Source organism: Cupressus sempervirens, chromosome 7, assembly GCF_028749045.1.
Source record: "Cupressus sempervirens isolate cs-2001-9-10 chromosome 7, ASM2874904v1, whole genome shotgun sequence".
In the NCBI taxonomy this organism is placed as follows: Eukaryota; Viridiplantae; Streptophyta; class Pinopsida; order Cupressales; family Cupressaceae; genus Cupressus; species Cupressus sempervirens.
The window spans coordinates 360,161,302-360,178,308 of record NC_143124.1 but is presented as its reverse complement, the minus strand read 5'-3'; the positions used below and the strand labels follow the sequence as shown (position 1 = coordinate 360,178,308).

The window sequence follows — 17,007 nt, the reverse complement described above, 5'->3', positions numbered from 1 at the left end:
GGACAAACCCTAAACTCTCTAGAGTGCATAAAGGTATATGAAAGAGCAAAGAGAGAAATTTTCATTCACAAAAAAAGAATTCATGGTGACTAAGGAGTTATGATCTGAGATTGCATTGCATAATCAATTTAAAGGAGAACATCTAGGAAGAGAACATATAGAAAATAGACATCTGATCAAGCAGGATCGAGAATAAATTAGTCTAGAGGTGATATGTTATCAAATAATCAAATTCTAACCACAAGATAATTGATGAATCATTCTTGTAGGTGAATTAGTCAAATCTCTTAATAGAGTAGTCCTAATAGGCTATATTGAAATACTCTAATAGGGTGCTTACTTAATTTTGATTTAAAGTTCTTTAGCAAGGCATACTTCTAATAGGGTATTGAAATCCTTTAACAGGGTAAGGCCTAGAATTTTTTCTAAGCCATAATAGGGTAGACCTTTCATAGGGTAGATCATGTCTCATGATCAAAACATTGTAACCTTCATTAGATATACTTTATTACTGCAGTAGTGAAGATTTGTGGGTGTCATCCCCACCCTAGTTTTACCTTCTCATTGGAGGGTTTCTAGGTAATCATATTTGGTGTCATATGTGTGTGAATCCTTATATGTTTACATGATTTAGATGTATATTCTTTACATGTTATTTTAGTTTACTTATTGAATGTATGAGATGGATGAACAGTGAATGATTTTATGGGTCAAAGCTTAAACTACTGATTCACCCACCCCTCTCTCATAAGTTTATGTTTCCTATTGCAATTCCAATAGAAGATTAGATATTTTTCATGTATTTTTTATATTTTCTTTCTATTTTTTGACTAATTCTCTACTAGAATTGAGGGGTGATAGAAAACTATAAATGCAATTTCTTTTGATAATACAGAGGTTGGCAATCTTGATGGTGAATTGGTTTTTTAATTCCATTTACCCTATTTTCTTGTCATGTGTTTGATTTCCCATGCATAGATTAGTTCTACATTAAGAGTTGAAAGACAATCATATGTGATTCTATGATAATTTTATGGATTCCATTCCATTTTAGTAGTTACAGTAAAGGTGATCACATTTACTTTCTTCATATATGGTTATGTTTCCTCTCTTGTTGGTTTCATAACATGTTAGATAGTTTCATTGGGAAGTGAAAGATAAATTTATATGAATCTATTAGTTACTTGTTAGATTCCATTTCTTTCAAGATTGATAGTTAAAAATATTTCAAATTGTCTTCATATACATTTCTTCTCCCATTCCTCTTTTGCATTTAAATGGTTAATCTACATTTAGAATAGAAGTACAAGTTAGAAATCTCAAGATAATCTACTACAATCATTCCATTGGGTGTGATAGGTTTTTCAAATATATTTTGCCTAAATTTTTTTTGTCTACAAACAATTTTCTTTTCCTTTAGTGCTCTCATGTTAAGAGCTGATAATGTCAAAACTTCTAATCTCATAAAAGTATATTCATTGCAAATCGTAAGGGAGTTTTACCTATCAATTTAGAGGGCTATGATAGAATACATTCACTGATCCATTTGTTGGTAAATATCCTTTTGTCTCTCCAAAATATTGTGTATCAAAGAGTCAAGTTATAAAATCTAACAAGGGGAAAAATTGTTAACCAACATTAAGTGCATCATTTGTACACTAGCCTTGCCTTATTCCTTGATACTTTGCTCTTTTCATTCAATTTGTTACAGAATTCCCACTTTGTAGAAATTACATTTTTTTCCTTGGGTCTAGGAACAAGAGTCTAATTATTATTCATTTTGATTTTCTCAATCTCTTCATTCATTTCCTCTATCCAACTTTCATTATTCAATGCATCTTTAATAGTTCTAGGTTCAAATTGAATAATCAAACATCTACCTTTTAATTTTTTCCTTTTCATTATGCCTCTTGTTTGATCCCCAATTATTTTCTTAGATGCGTGATGTCTTCTAACATATCTACCAAGTGTAGGTATCTTACTTCTAGATTCTTAATCAGATTAACTTGGTTCACCATGCTCAAAGGTTCTATGAATTTTTGAATTCTTCTTTGTTTATACTATCTGAGACTTAGTTCCCATAGATTATGACTCAAGTTCCTCTATTTAAGACTTGGTTTGAACTATCTCTAGCTCAAGTGGGATTGGCTACAACTCAATTGACACTACATGTAATTTGGTTGACACTCCAGAGTTAGGTGACTTGGGTGGGGTAATCTACTGAACTCGAGGTAAAGTATGAGGCTCAAAGTAAAAAATAATAATAATAAAATTGTAATCTCTAGCTTCTATTTCTCTTTGTTCTTTATTCTTTTCTACAAACTCCTCAATTTTTACATGTACACTTTCTATAATCTTTTGAATAGAAAGATTCAAACATTTATATGCTTTCTCTTGTTGGAGTATCCTAAGAAAATGCCTTCATCACTTTTCACATCAAATTTTCCTTTCCTTGTGTCTTTCAAGATAACATTTACTTTCAAATAATTTGAAATAACATATATTAGCTTTATAGCCATACCATAATACATAACAATCCATGATGGATATATTGCTTTTTTTTTCTATGCCATTATGATGAGGTATACTAGGTGTATATACCTATCCTTTGATTCCTCTATCATCAGAGAATTCATTGCATTAGAGATGAATTTTTCTCCTCTACCATATCTTAGGCATTTTAGCTTCTTATCTATTTCTTTCTCAACTCTAGCTAGATATCACTTGAATTTTTGAAAAGCTTCAAACTTTTCCTTCAAGTACATTATTTTCATCATCTAGTGTAGCTATCTATACCTATTGGCCTAGAAACATCTATATGACAATTAGTTTCAAGACTTCTTTAGCATTGAAATTCTTACTTTTGAAGCTAGTTTTACCCATCTTCCCAATCTGACATTGTTTGTATATGGCCATTTTAGGTTTCTTTAGATTTGGAATACCTCTTACTATTTTGTTCTTTCTTATAGTAACCAAATTATCAAATTTTACATGACACAAACTTTTATGCCATAACCAACTTTCCTCTACATGTGCCATGAAGCATGAACTTTTGGTGAGATGTAGATAGAATATATTACCTTTTCTTGATTTTCAGTTCCAACTAGGTTTCCTTTACCATCTAGAAGCCTGGCCTTCCCATTCATGAATTCTACCTTGAATGCAATGATGTTCAGTTGTGTCACACTTAGAAGATTATGTCTTAGTCCTTCTACCCAATAGGCATTATCACATTTGATTTCATCATTCAATGAAATGAAACCTTTTCCCTTCACATAACATGGTTCATTATTTCCAAATTTAACACATCCACCGTCATAGTGCTCCAAGTGTTGAAACTTAGTTTTATCACCAGTCATGTGATGAGAACACCCACTATCTATTATCCATGTGTCATTCTTGCTAACATGAGAAATAACTACCATCTTTTCATTATCCTCATCATCTAATTTATCTTTAATAGAAATATATACCATTTCATCTTCATCATCAATGTCTAAATCTTTAGCAATATAACAAGATCTCTTACCTTTGGCATTGTAGTCTTTGTAGCTCTTGAAACATTTCTTTCCTTTGAACTTGCTAGATTTTTTGTCATCTTCACTTTCATTATTTGGCCACCTTGCAATAATGTGACGAACTTCCTCACAAGAAAAATAAATCAATGGAATTTTGTTGTTATATTTATTTTTTCCTTTTGGTAACCTTATTGAAAGTAGGGCTTCAATGGCCTTAAGGTCATCATCATATTCTTCTTCTTCTTCATTGTTAGATTGTTTTCCTTTTGAGTTTCCTCTCTTTCTATCAAAGGTTAGTTTTTCTTTAAATGTTAATTCTATGTTGCAGGATCCAGGAAGATAGTTATCAAAGTTATCCAACTCAAAAGTTTCTAACCTTCCCACTAGTGCATACAAAGTTATATCACTTTTGGGATCACATCTCATCTCTTCAATAGCTGAAACTCTAATTGCATAAATAGGAAGAAGAGTTCTTAATACCTTATTAACTACTATTACATCTTCAATTTTTCCTCTTGAAGCTCTAATGGCACTCACACTTGATTTGATTCTCTCACTCTATTTTACAATGTTTTCATCTTATCTCATTTCCATTTGATCATTCAATTGACCTCTTAAACCTTCTCCTTTGGTTTTCATCACATTGTCTTCTCCTCCATAGATCTGTTGTATCTTGTTCCACATTTCATGAGTACTAGGATAATATTTAACTTCAAAAAATTCAACATTATTTAGAGCAGAAGTAATGTCAATAATCATTGTGTTGTGATTATTTTTATCTACCATATGATCTATAGTCAAAGGATCAAGAGGTGATAGATACTGATTCTCTAGGAATTTTAGGTCTATATCTCCAATGTTTCCTAAATGCAACTTCATGAGATCCTATCATGCTTTGAAGATGTCTTTGCTCAACTTAGGAATATCTCTTCTATAACACATCTTGATCTTTAACTTAGGTCCTTGAAATCTTTCCAATAAGCACCAAGACCTCTAATACTAATTGGTGGAACTATAAGAGTAGTAACTAAGACGGGGGGTTGAATCAGTTACCACTTAAGCAATTCCAAATCCCTTAGATACCAATACAAACTTCATTTCAACTCACAACTTACCTAGAACTAGATATTCCCTATAGCTTAGTTAAAAAAGAAATAGATTATGATAATGATGCGTATAAAGAAATAATCAAATAACATGAACACATGAGAAACCAAAATTTAACATGGAAACCCAATTTGTGAAAACCACCAATGCAACTAGTTACAAGTTTCACTCTTCTAAAGTGAGCCCTATTAGGAGCCAACCATGTTAAAGGTTACAAAACACAGTATTAGGTGTGACCCTATTAAAGGATTTAAATCACCTTGTTAGTAGTGGCCTTGTTAGAGCTCTTAATACACTTCAATCTAGAAATGCCACCTTGTTAGAGGATTTACAAAATGCTTGCTATGTCAACTCTATTAAGATATTTTTTCACTACTACAATTGTTAGAGAGTAACAATGATCGATGTGATTGATAGAGCAACTGAATTGCATATTCATATCACTATTATGGCTTATCATCTGAATCCTCCTTGATTAGAATATTCTTTGCAGCTCCTTGGATACTATGCTCTAAATCAGATATCCTTCTTTATTCACAACTTATCTTGTTCTCTAAGTTCACATATTTTAATCCATATCTTGACCTTTTATATATATATGAAACCCAATGTCAAGTAAACTTGAATACCCTTTCAAGTGAAGAAATATCATCCACTGTGTTGGCTTGCATAAACCAATTAATAGATAAAATTAATCTGCAATAGGTCATCAAAAACAAGGTCACTCAGTTACCATTGAGTTCCTTAGTAACTGACTTGACCCAGTTTACAGTGAACTCCTTGGGTAACTAACTTGAGTTGGTTCACACTAAAGTTTTCTTCTTCTAAACTTATGCTCAACTCATACTAGAGTCTTCTGAACTTGGTTCCAAGTGGTAGTGCTCAATTAGAGTATAGCATTTGTGTACTATCAACAACAATATACAATTGAACAATTGTTATCAATAGACTTATCCATCATAGTTAAGTGATCAAATTATTCAAAGGATCTACATTGAAAAATAGAGTTTCACACAAGAGATCATCCTATTGATTCATCATAACAGGTGCATCATAAAATTCTCTAACTAGGTGGACCTAACAATTCTTTGTTGAATCTCTTTATTGAATGCATACTTTATTGTATTGTAAAATCCTTTCACAAGGTGGATCTAATAGTCCTTCATACTCCTAACTAAGTAGATCACCATAAGTGATCAATTGTAAACCCTAACATGCCAACTTTATTACTGCAGTAGTGAAGCATTGTGAGCATCATCGCCACCCTTGTTTTACCTTCTCCTTGAATGGTTTCTAGGTTACCATATATTGTGTCAAAGTGTTATGGTGTTAAGTTCTTTATTTATTTATGTTCATGCATGAAAGTAGATTAGAGAAGCTAAAGAAATAAAGAAGAAGTAATTTAAGTATAAAATGTTGAAGTAACATGTGATTAAATATGAAACTCTAGTTGGAATGTAATCATGAGTAGTTGAGAAGAAGCATATCTTGAGGAAGTTATACAACTCCTAAGTAAATTTAATCTAAAGTATCCTATTGATTATCACTTGAATGTGTGAACAAGGTACATACCTTCACTAATTTTATTTTTTGTTTATTTGTTTGGTTAGAAGACTAAATTATATCCTTAAAATTTCAAAATCCACCTACTAGTTTTTAATCATATAATTTATGTCATTGTTTGCAATGTTACCTCTATTTGATAAATATTCCACCCTTTCAATTCTCTCCACTACCTCTATTAAATCATTTTGTATTTGTCCATGCCTAAAATGCTTGTCCTTTTAAAAATGACCTTATTACAAGGAAATTGTGCATTTGATGCTAAAAGATTGGAAATGATTTTATTATGAATATGCATAGATATTTTCATGAATAAGTTGTTGAGTAGATTAACTTTTTTTTTCTTTTTGATTAAAATATTATCAGTTTGATTGCATCATAATTTAATTTTTTTGTCAAAATGATATTTTGTATTATATTATAAGTGACATAATACATTAGCATATTAGAAAAAATATATAATATCTATCATTTCCAAGTAACTAATAAAAATTAATTAAGACATATCAACAACCACTCAGTTGTGTCCAGCCATATCACACTTAAAATAATTATTAAATTAAATCTAAATATTCCTAAACTTAGACTAAGACTGATGTCTACATAAATCTATAATATTAGAATTTGGTTACATTGTATTAAGAAAACACAATTGATTAATAAAAAACATATAATAAGATACTATACATCAAACTACAGTCAACCACAATGACGCATAAATCGCCAAACTCTTATAATAATAGCAACTAGCGAAAGAAAAAACAATTGAATCGCCATTAGAACTAAACTTCAGTTCAAATCTAGAGAGCCGCCTAATGTCAGTCATATTTTATTACTCGCCGTAAGTAATATGCACATAATTCTAAGAAATGTTTGCTGCATATTTATGTTTTAACCGGCAAATTTCAGGGACATTAAATATTTTGCTATCGGTCAATTGTAGGGCACACCCACATGTACCTACATTACAACTGCTTACTAAATGCTAATAAAAAACCTCTGATTTTAGTTTGCCGCACATGGCGTTGACAAAATGTGTATTAGTGACAGAAATTGTGCAGGCTGAAAATCAAAAGATAAACAAGTAGCGATTATTTTATGTTCAATTGGATATATGAATACACAATGTTGCTTTATTTATGATCCAAGCTCCTCAATCTCATTGTCCTGTACTAAACTACTATTAGCAAGAAGATGCGGGAGGGGATTATAAATGTTATTGATGTTTGTTGTCGTAGAAGATGCCAATGCCCACTTGCTGTATAGTTTAGCTATCAGGAAATTTTGTAACCATATAATATTATAATACTCTTATTATATAACTGTGCGCTTCAGACGCGGCATTGATTTATTTATTGCTTAAATTAGGTGAAGAGTTGATCTGTTGTTTGAGTCTTTTCTACGAGTTAATGATAGGGTGTTAAATCTATTTCTTTTGTTATTTGAGATTTGAATATAGTTAATGTTTTATTCATTCAGAAGTTGTATATATGCAGACGTGAATTATTCCACGAAGATTTCCTTCATCTGATCTATCTTGGCCATTCTGTTGTATTGGTGTGTTAATTGTTGTAAGGCTAAAAAATGTTGTTCAAAGTATTTGATATACTTCTACATTGGGATATTGCTTTGAGAAAAATTGCTATTTCGAGTATCTATTGGAGTTGTACTTAGGAGTTCAAAGTAGTGGTATGTTGAAGCGTGAGAACATATCGAAGAAGTTGGTAGACAAACTATTTCTTAAGGGATGCATTTCATTTTGTATGCTCTCAAGTTAAATAATGTAAGAAGTACGTAGACAATTATTTCTTAAGGGATGCGTTTCATTTCGTATGCTCTCAAGTAAAATAATGTAAAGATTGGGTTGTTCTTATTTTTTAATTCTTTTGTTTTATATTTTTTTTCTTTGATGTGTTTAGGTGTTTCTATTGTTTATAAATTATAAGGGATTGCTTCTTATAGTACTTTATGTAATTAATTATTAGTTTCTCAAAGCTTGGTAACTGGAAATGAGTTCAAAATATTTTCTTAAATCAAAGCTAGTGACTTTGTATATTCGTAGAAGAATTCTAGTCAGTGGGATGTTTGATTTTTTCAATAGGATTTTGGTGCCATGTGTTTTTATAGTATCAAAAGACTCTTAATTAGAGAATTTGTATATTTTTAATATTCTAATTTAATTAGATTTTAAACTTGGAAAGGTGTTAAATTATTTTAAATATGTCCTACATCAATATGTTTTCTTGAACAATCTTGTTTATATTTCATATTTGCATATGATCATTTGAAAGAGGGATCAAAGAATGCATGATATGCAGTTTCTTGTAACATTGGTCTTGACAAAATGATATAAATTTTACTCATTTACTTATAAGATTTTCCTTTGAGAAGCTTTATTGATTTTCATGGAAGTTATTTTCTTTTGTTATCATATTTCCCAACGTTGAGGATAGTTGTAATTCTTATTCAATTTATTATTTATAATATCTCTTAATCTTATGTGATTGTATTTGATTTTAAGTGTTCACCATTTATTGGGAGCCTTGTAATTTGTTGGATGGAATTTGAAGTTTGAATAAATTTGGATGCTCATAAATAATGAAACATAAATGAGAATAAATATGTATTAATTTTACATATATCTATTTTATTAATCATTTGTTAAAGGTTGTAGAAGAATGGCTTAATATTGTACACATATATATAGTTAATTAAATTGAAAGAACTTTTTCATCTAATAATGAAATATATGCCCTAATTGTTTATCATCTTCTCATGTGCATTAGTCTCTTCCCTTTTTTAATTTATAATTTTCTTTTGAGATGCAATATATGGTTTTAATGTGGTACCCTCTAAAGACTAACATATCTTGGATAGGATTGTTGGTATATAGGAAATGTTATAGTAATTCCTATGCATCCTTCACTCACAGAAGTATGATTATGTATGATGTGCTTATCTAATTCATTATGCTCTAACTTTCTTCTAGTTTTTTCTACTGACAATACATAGATTCTTTAGTGGATTAATTCATGTGTATTCACCCCTTCTTATTTCATGATTATAATTATATGGCCTTATACATAAGGATGGTTTATTTGAAATATGTGACTGTTATGTGAGTATTCTCTTTATTATATTTAGTATATACTCTTGCAGAAACTAGAAAATATAGATGAGGATATTATGATTATTCTAGTTTCTCTTATATGAGTATTTTTATTAATATCCATGTTCCTATTACTTGTTTATTTATTTTTATTTAAAGATCTTATTAATGATTTAAATTTTTATATGTTATTATTATATTGTAAATTATCATGATTATTGTTCATTTGTATGTATGATTAGTAGTGTCTTATTGGTTATTAATATGAATAATGAAACTAACCAAAACTAGATGATGCATTATTTTATGGATTTAACCTAACCCTTGCTTTGTACTTGACCCATAGTGCCTTGTATATTGGATGTTTACATATATAGTTGTACATTTTCTTTTTAAGTATGGATAGGGACACAATTCTATTCACTCAACTAGTCAAATCTACATGATGTCTTAATCCCTTGCAATTCTATATATATATTGATAGGTATATTTCCTTAGTGATGGAGGTTGGAGTTTATGGATAATTAACTTTAACTTGCACCAAAGGTGTGATCTTTTCCTCATAATTATTGATGCTTGTTGTTATCCATTTTAGGAACATTGGAATTAATAAATTATTAGTTAGATTTCATAGTGATAAACCCAAATTCACCTCCCCTAATATGGTATGGTAATGGATAGTAACTTCTAGTCAATTGCATTCTTTTAGTTGTTTGAGTTTGATATTAATTTAATTTATTTATCCTTCTTGGGATGATTCCTAATTTATAAATTATTCACACACACACACACACATGGGCGCGTGCACACGTGCACACAGATTCACTTGTGGAAGGTAAAAATGTATTATTAGAATAATGGTTAATTCAATAACCTTCAAAGTGCATTTGACAAGAATAAAAATATGCCTTTTAAAATAAAATAAAAAATTTGAGGTCTTTACTTCAATACTCTTCTTACCATCAATGAGTAAGGGAATCATATGGCAATGGGGAAGAGAGGCATAGAGATGAAACTGCGAACATTTCCCTCGATAAAAAATGTATGAGTCTAAGAAATATGTGTAAGTTGTGGGATTGCGTTAATTTTTAGAAATAAATGAAATTAAAGTATAGGAATTATTTTTATATTTTGTAAATAGATAGAATTTTGGTAAGGATGAAATGAGAGGCATCAAAATTGAGGTTTCACGTAATCTCATAACACAAGTTACTAGTACCCTTTCTAAAGGAGATAATTTGTTGAGCCAGAAAAGGGAAGTATACATATGAGGACTATATAAAAATAGCCTTAAAGAAGGGAGGATATGACAAGTGAAAACAAAATGTTTTTGATAAATATTACTTCCAAATGTGTGCAAATTGTGAGCTACTACATGAAAAAAGGTATCACACTTCAAGAAAAGTTATCCATTATACATATACATTAATTTTCTTTTCTTTACTAGATTATGCATTAAAAACTACCTATTTTGCTTTAAATTTAATCTTTTTTCTATAACACAGTGTTCAAAACCAAGGAAACATATCCTTTTCAATATAAGAAGATGATTTGATAATTTATAATTAATATCTTTAATATTCCTTCTTATTCAATCACACCACTACTTTAAATAAGTCGATGTTGGTCAAAGCCATATGAATAACCATAGAAAAGACAATTAAACATAATATTGATACTATAGATATTACCTATTCATGAATAGTTATTCCTTTGAAAAACTCCCACAATGTACCCTTTAAAAATAAAATCGAAGCCATGGTTGTGAAAATTCCTCCTTGAATTGCCTAATTAACCGTAGACATTCATTTGAAGCATCCACAATAACAATGAAATATGCTAAAATCCCAAACAAGTATGGAAAGAGTAAATAATGTAAAGGGATAATATTCAACATGTCTTATAAAATGGACTTAGAATACTACATTGAGTGAAGTATGTAAAGGGATAGATATTATTAAAAATTATTAAAATGAGGAGTATGATGAAGGAGATAAAGAAATCATGAGGAAAAAATAACAGTGCAAAAATTTCTTTGTTTCACTCAAGACCTTATAGTAATGAATAAGAATTTAAAGGAAATTATAAGGACATCATGTGTTGTGATCTAAATAGACATAAAAGTGCTACCTTGGAGATGATAATGGAGTAGTTAGTAAGAATGAACAACAATATTTTTTACAAGATAGTGATTATAATTATTTCTATTGTGAATAAATGTCATGTAAAAGTGTGAAGAAGAATAATCAAAAAAATTGAGGATATTGAAAAAGGGAAGAAGATAGAGACTAACAAAGTGTAAGGGCCAACCTAGGAGAAGGCTATCTCATGCTCTTGATTGCATGTGTTAAGGATGAAAATCACAAACATCTAGCACTAGTGGGGTATTTTGTCCGTGATTCTGAATATATAAGAGAACATCTCTAGTTTTCAAATAATTACTTTTTCTTTTCTTTCTTTAGTTTTCTTGTTCTTTCTTTGCTTCAAGAAAATTCTTAGATTTAATGGAATGCAAACTATTGAATAACCATATAAACATGTATCCTCATTAAGAAATTGGAGCATCTCATATCATGTTTATTTTATTTTATTACATATGTGAAATATTTCAATATTGGATTGTTGGAAAACACAAAATGCAATTAGCACAATTATTTGTGATGGATTTCATATAGAAAATAAGCCAATGGTGTTTTACCCCTTACCCATATTAAATTTTTTTTTTTGAAATTATAATTATATTCTTCAAGACCTAGGTTATTGGAGAAAGTTATAAAACAATGTATGAAAGAAGAGTATGTATCAAGAGACATCCTTTCTAAGGTTGTGAAAGATTGTTATTTATTTGGAGGAGAATGTTGAATTGGTGGTCACTATATAATTAGATACATCTGGAGAAAAAATCAATATTTGAATAAATTTATGATGTGATGGAAATTAGCTTATAAAGAAAAATTTTATAGTTTTGAGAGAGAATTGTGTTTTTTAAGATGTTCTTACTTCTAGATGGCAAAATTATATACAATGGTATTATATCCCATTTGATGACTTTTGGTTTAGAGACTATGTTCAAAGCCATATTATTTTTATGAACAATGAATAAAACATCATAAAGGGATAATGATCAAGGAGGAACACCGAGAAACCATCTTGGGAAGTGAAAGTAATGTTGAATGTTGAAGATAGAGATGGTCCTCACATTTTATGAGTTGGGTTTAATAGATTTTGTCTTTCTAATTGAAGATTTTAAAAGTGTTATAGGATCATATACAAGAACATTTATACTCATAGTTGGCTGAATTTCTCAACTCATAACCAATTCTTTTGAGGTTAAAAGTTATTAGTCTCCAAATGATGTTTTTTTAGTTTACATTGTACCAAATATACATGTAGTTGAACTATTTGGTGATGGATGGAATAATAATGTACTCTTCATTTATTTCCTTTCATGGAAGTTGACCCACTAATTCTATAAAAAAAATCATATTGATATTATATTTAGGATACTTTCCTTTTATTTGATAAGAATATTTAGTTTAATCACACTGCTCACATATACAAAATGGTTTTAGAGAACACAATAAATTGAGTAACACCAAAGTGGGTTTGAAAAATATTACATTCCTATCAAATGTGGGTTGGAAGCAACAAGTGATCAAATATATAATGTTTGAAGATAGGTTCCAAAATATACATGAATTTTCTTTGTCACTTCTTTATCATCTTACACATAAAACTAGTTAGTTTTCCTTACTCTTCACTTATTTTTCACTATGCAACATTGTACAACTAAGAAAAGATGTCCTTAACACACTGAAGGTTAATTTATTTATCTAATTTATAATCTTTATTTTTTAAATTGCACCTCCTTCAATCCTACCACCATACTAGCCAAAATAATATCCTTGTAGAAAAGAAAGTAAATAGATTATTGCTCTTGCAATGGATATTCTCACTTCATCAAAATCCATTTCAATGAAAGATTCTCTGTATGCATGCCTAAAATAATAATCCAAGCATTGGTTGTTAAAAAACTCTCCTAATTAATTAGAATCCATAAAAATTCATATTAAATGTCCAAAACATGGGGAATATGTGAAATCCCATAGTATTAAAAAAAATATAAATGTGCTTAAATGGAAAGAAGTAAACATTAATTATGAAAGTAGTCTTACGATTATCACTTGAGGAGTGGACTCCAAGGACTTAATACTCTTGGAAATTATGGCAATGAGGAGGAAGAACACAAAGATAAATAGGTTATGAGTAAGTAGTAATTTTCAGTTGGAGAGAATTGACAACACACTCATATGCAAGACTATAATTGGGGTGCTTATTATTGGGATAAAAATTTAGAAAAAATGTAAAGAAGAATGCTAAAAAGAAAAAAAAGATAATGTTTGTTATAGTCTAGAGAAGGCAACTCATAGGAAAATGGTCAAAGAATGTTATTCTACATACCAAAGCCTTTTACATCTACAATGTTTGTTCTTTTTAATAATGTTGCTTCTACTATACTATATAATGAAATCAATATGTTCAATTTTTACACTATATTTTATAAATTAAAAGTAATAAATAGAAATATTACCAACTCTTCAAAATTCATTAATAATTTTTCTAATGAAATAGAATTCTATCTATCTATCTATTTATATAATTCAATAGAAATAGTAACTAATAATAATTACCTTTAAAACTCAAAATCAATGAACAACTAAAAACAACTAGTATTATGATTCCATGCAAGGTACCAATAATGCTAGATCTTTTTTCCAAGAAAAAAAGGTAAAGAAACTAGATGACACTGTTCATTATTCCAATGATTTATTTGAGTATTGATTAATTCTATATTACCATCCCATCACAATTACATAGCAGGGCATAAATTCTAGTTGCGGATAAGTTCTGCCACTAAATATGATTTTCAATGACATCACTGTTCCCATCACTAAAGGCAATTTTGTGGGTTACATGGGTGGAGTCATTTCCCAAAGCTTCACTTGTTTCTCTTTTGTATGTATACAAAGAAGAAATAAACAAGAACAAAATGTAATTCAAAAAATTAACAACACCCAAGAAGGCAAAATAGTAATCAAACCGCGAAGCATTCACATTGTCTAATACCCAGCTTTTGTGCCCATGACGCCCTGTGAGGTCACTCACAAGAGTTAAAACAACACTGTTGAGGAATGCCCCGAAAGCTGTTGACGCCAAATATAACGCGGTTCCCAAACTTCGCATACTCTCCGGGGCTTGATCATAGAAGAACTCAATTCTTGCCACTTCTAGAAATGCTTCACCCATTCCCATAACTAAGTACTGTGGAACGAGAGTGAAGACGGTACGAGGTACAATAGCACTACCGTTATCTGCAAGCCCAAGCCTATCAATAACATCTAACCTTTTCATTTCGGTTAGCATAGCTACTACCATGGCAATGCTATAAAGTATCAAGCCAATCCCCATCCTCTGTAATATAGTTATGCCTCGTGGGTTTCCTGTGAATCTCCGGAAGACAGAGACTATGAAGCGATCATAGATTAAGAGTGATATAAGAATAGATATTTGAAGAAAAGCTACAATACTAGCTACTGGAATCTCAAAATGAGGACCCATATGCCTGTCCAGCGTGGTTGCCTGTTTCACGAAGAGTGTGATGGATTGGGTTAGCAATGTATAGGGGAAAATGGCCGTCAACAAAATCGGGAGAACTTTTATGATCAGCTTTGTTTCCTCCACATCTGTCACGGTGCATGGCTTCGAGCTTGGGTTATTTTGTACTGCTGCTTTGTCCAAGATTCTGCTATCCACAAATAGATTAGTTTAATGTGTGCTATATATTGGTTCATACATATTGGTTGAAAAAATTGAATGCATTTTACCCCTCAAAGAAATTTATGTTAGATCCTTTTTCTGTCAAAAATTTTGTAGTCGCTCTATAAGCAGTCCTTTGGGAAGGGACGAGATTGGATAATGTAATTTCTTGCCTATTCTCTTACCAAACATGCGAGGGTTCTATTATTCAACAAATCTTTGATGACTAATGTGACCTAAGAAGTTTGTAAAAGAATTCAAACATAATGCAATCTAGATACATAAAAGTAAATAATGGCTCATAATTATGACATTATATTCAAACATAAGTGCATTTCAGTTGGAATAGTTTAGGGATGGATGATCTTATAGGAGTTTTCATGATTCACCTCTGTGATCACTACTTAGATTCAATGAGTTTGAAGTGTTCTATTTATTGTCATGAGAAATAGATTTGTGTGAATCACTGATCACCAAGAATGAGTCAATGAATTTAATTCAAAAACTACACAGTTAAATCTTAATAGCAATATCAGAACACTTCGATTAATTAAAAAAGCTACATAGTAATAACAATATCATAATACTCCAACTGGTATCATTTGATTTGAAGGGAGACTGGATCTGGTGACTTGAGGCATATAACAGGAAAATTAGGTCTCCAGTCCATCTGCCAAGAAAGCATGATAATAATGACTATTTTCATATTAAATTGTCCCTATTTTTTTTCGGATTGTGTGATCTCTTACTCCAATTTTACTCGTTATCAATGTGATTCAAACTATGATTAGAAAAACTTGCAAACAATTTAATCTAAGAAGTGGGAAATCTGATTAATTTCCAACCTTATAAATTTTGTGTGACCGATAGGATATCGGCCTTGAGTAAGATACTCCTTTGCATCTACTTCATGAAGAGTCGATGCATATGAAGGAACATGCGCTTTCCAATTCTGAATCATCCTAACAACTACTTTGCCCATTCGCTGAAACGGGCTACCTGAGATGGATTTGTATCTGTAGATTGGTGTTCCTGTCATGAACACCGCGTAGGATAGTACGAGCCCTGAGAGGATAATTCCACAAGCAACTCCCCAACCGATGTGATCTTCCACATACACAAGAAATGTCTGTCCAAAAAGACTCCCGCCGAACAAAACTAAAACCCACCAATTGAAAAACGAGGCCTTTTGCAACTTTTCCTTGGGATCAAAATCATCAAACTGGTCTGCACCAAATGTGGAAATATTGGGTCTGGTTCCGCCTTCGCCCACAGCGAGGAGATACAAAGCAAAGTAGAAAATCCCAATCTGCAAAGACGAGGCCTTTTCGCAGACTTCATTTGATGGGCATTCTGGCGGCCTCAAAGACTTCAACGTGACTGCCAGAGTCATAATCCCCATTCCCTGCTCCAAATCCATCTTAATTTTGTATTAAAAGAGTTATCTCAATCCATTCAACAAAATATCATACAGTAAGATACTTACGAGGATGTATATACAGGAAAAGATTGTGAAAGTGCGAAAACGCCCTAAGTATGTATCAGCAATATATGCTCCGAGTAAAGGTGTGAGACACGAAGTGCCAATCCAGTTGGTGACATTCCTAGACGACGACACGGTGCCTTCGTGCAATGTTTTGGTTAGATAGACAATTAAATTTGCCCAAATGCCCGCAAAAGCCATTCTTTGCACAGCTTCATAGCCTGTGAGTTAAATAACAAGTAAGACATTAGTAAGCAAATAAGGAACATTCTTTACAAAGAGAAACTACAAAAACTTATACCGATGATGAGATAACAGGCTCTCCACCCCCCGGACTTCGTTCTAACTGCGGGTGTTCCCCTCGAATCCACAGAGCCGTCTAATGTCAAATTTATTTGATCACTAGCCAT

General features: G+C 31.0%; 1 protein-coding gene across 1 annotated transcript; it reads right to left on the bottom strand.

The window, feature by feature from the left end:
* Nucleotides 1-14,211: 14,211 nt before the first annotated feature.
* On the bottom strand, nt 14,212-17,007 carry LOC149546969 (protein NRT1/ PTR FAMILY 5.2-like). Its single transcript, XM_089794077.1, has 4 exons — nt 16,899-17,007; nt 16,601-16,818; nt 15,960-16,519; nt 14,212-15,100 (listed from the first exon to the last, which is right to left on the bottom strand). The coding sequence occupies exons 1-4, from the start codon at nt 17,005-17,007 to the stop codon at nt 14,212-14,214; spliced, it is 1,776 nt and encodes a 591-aa protein (XP_089650203.1).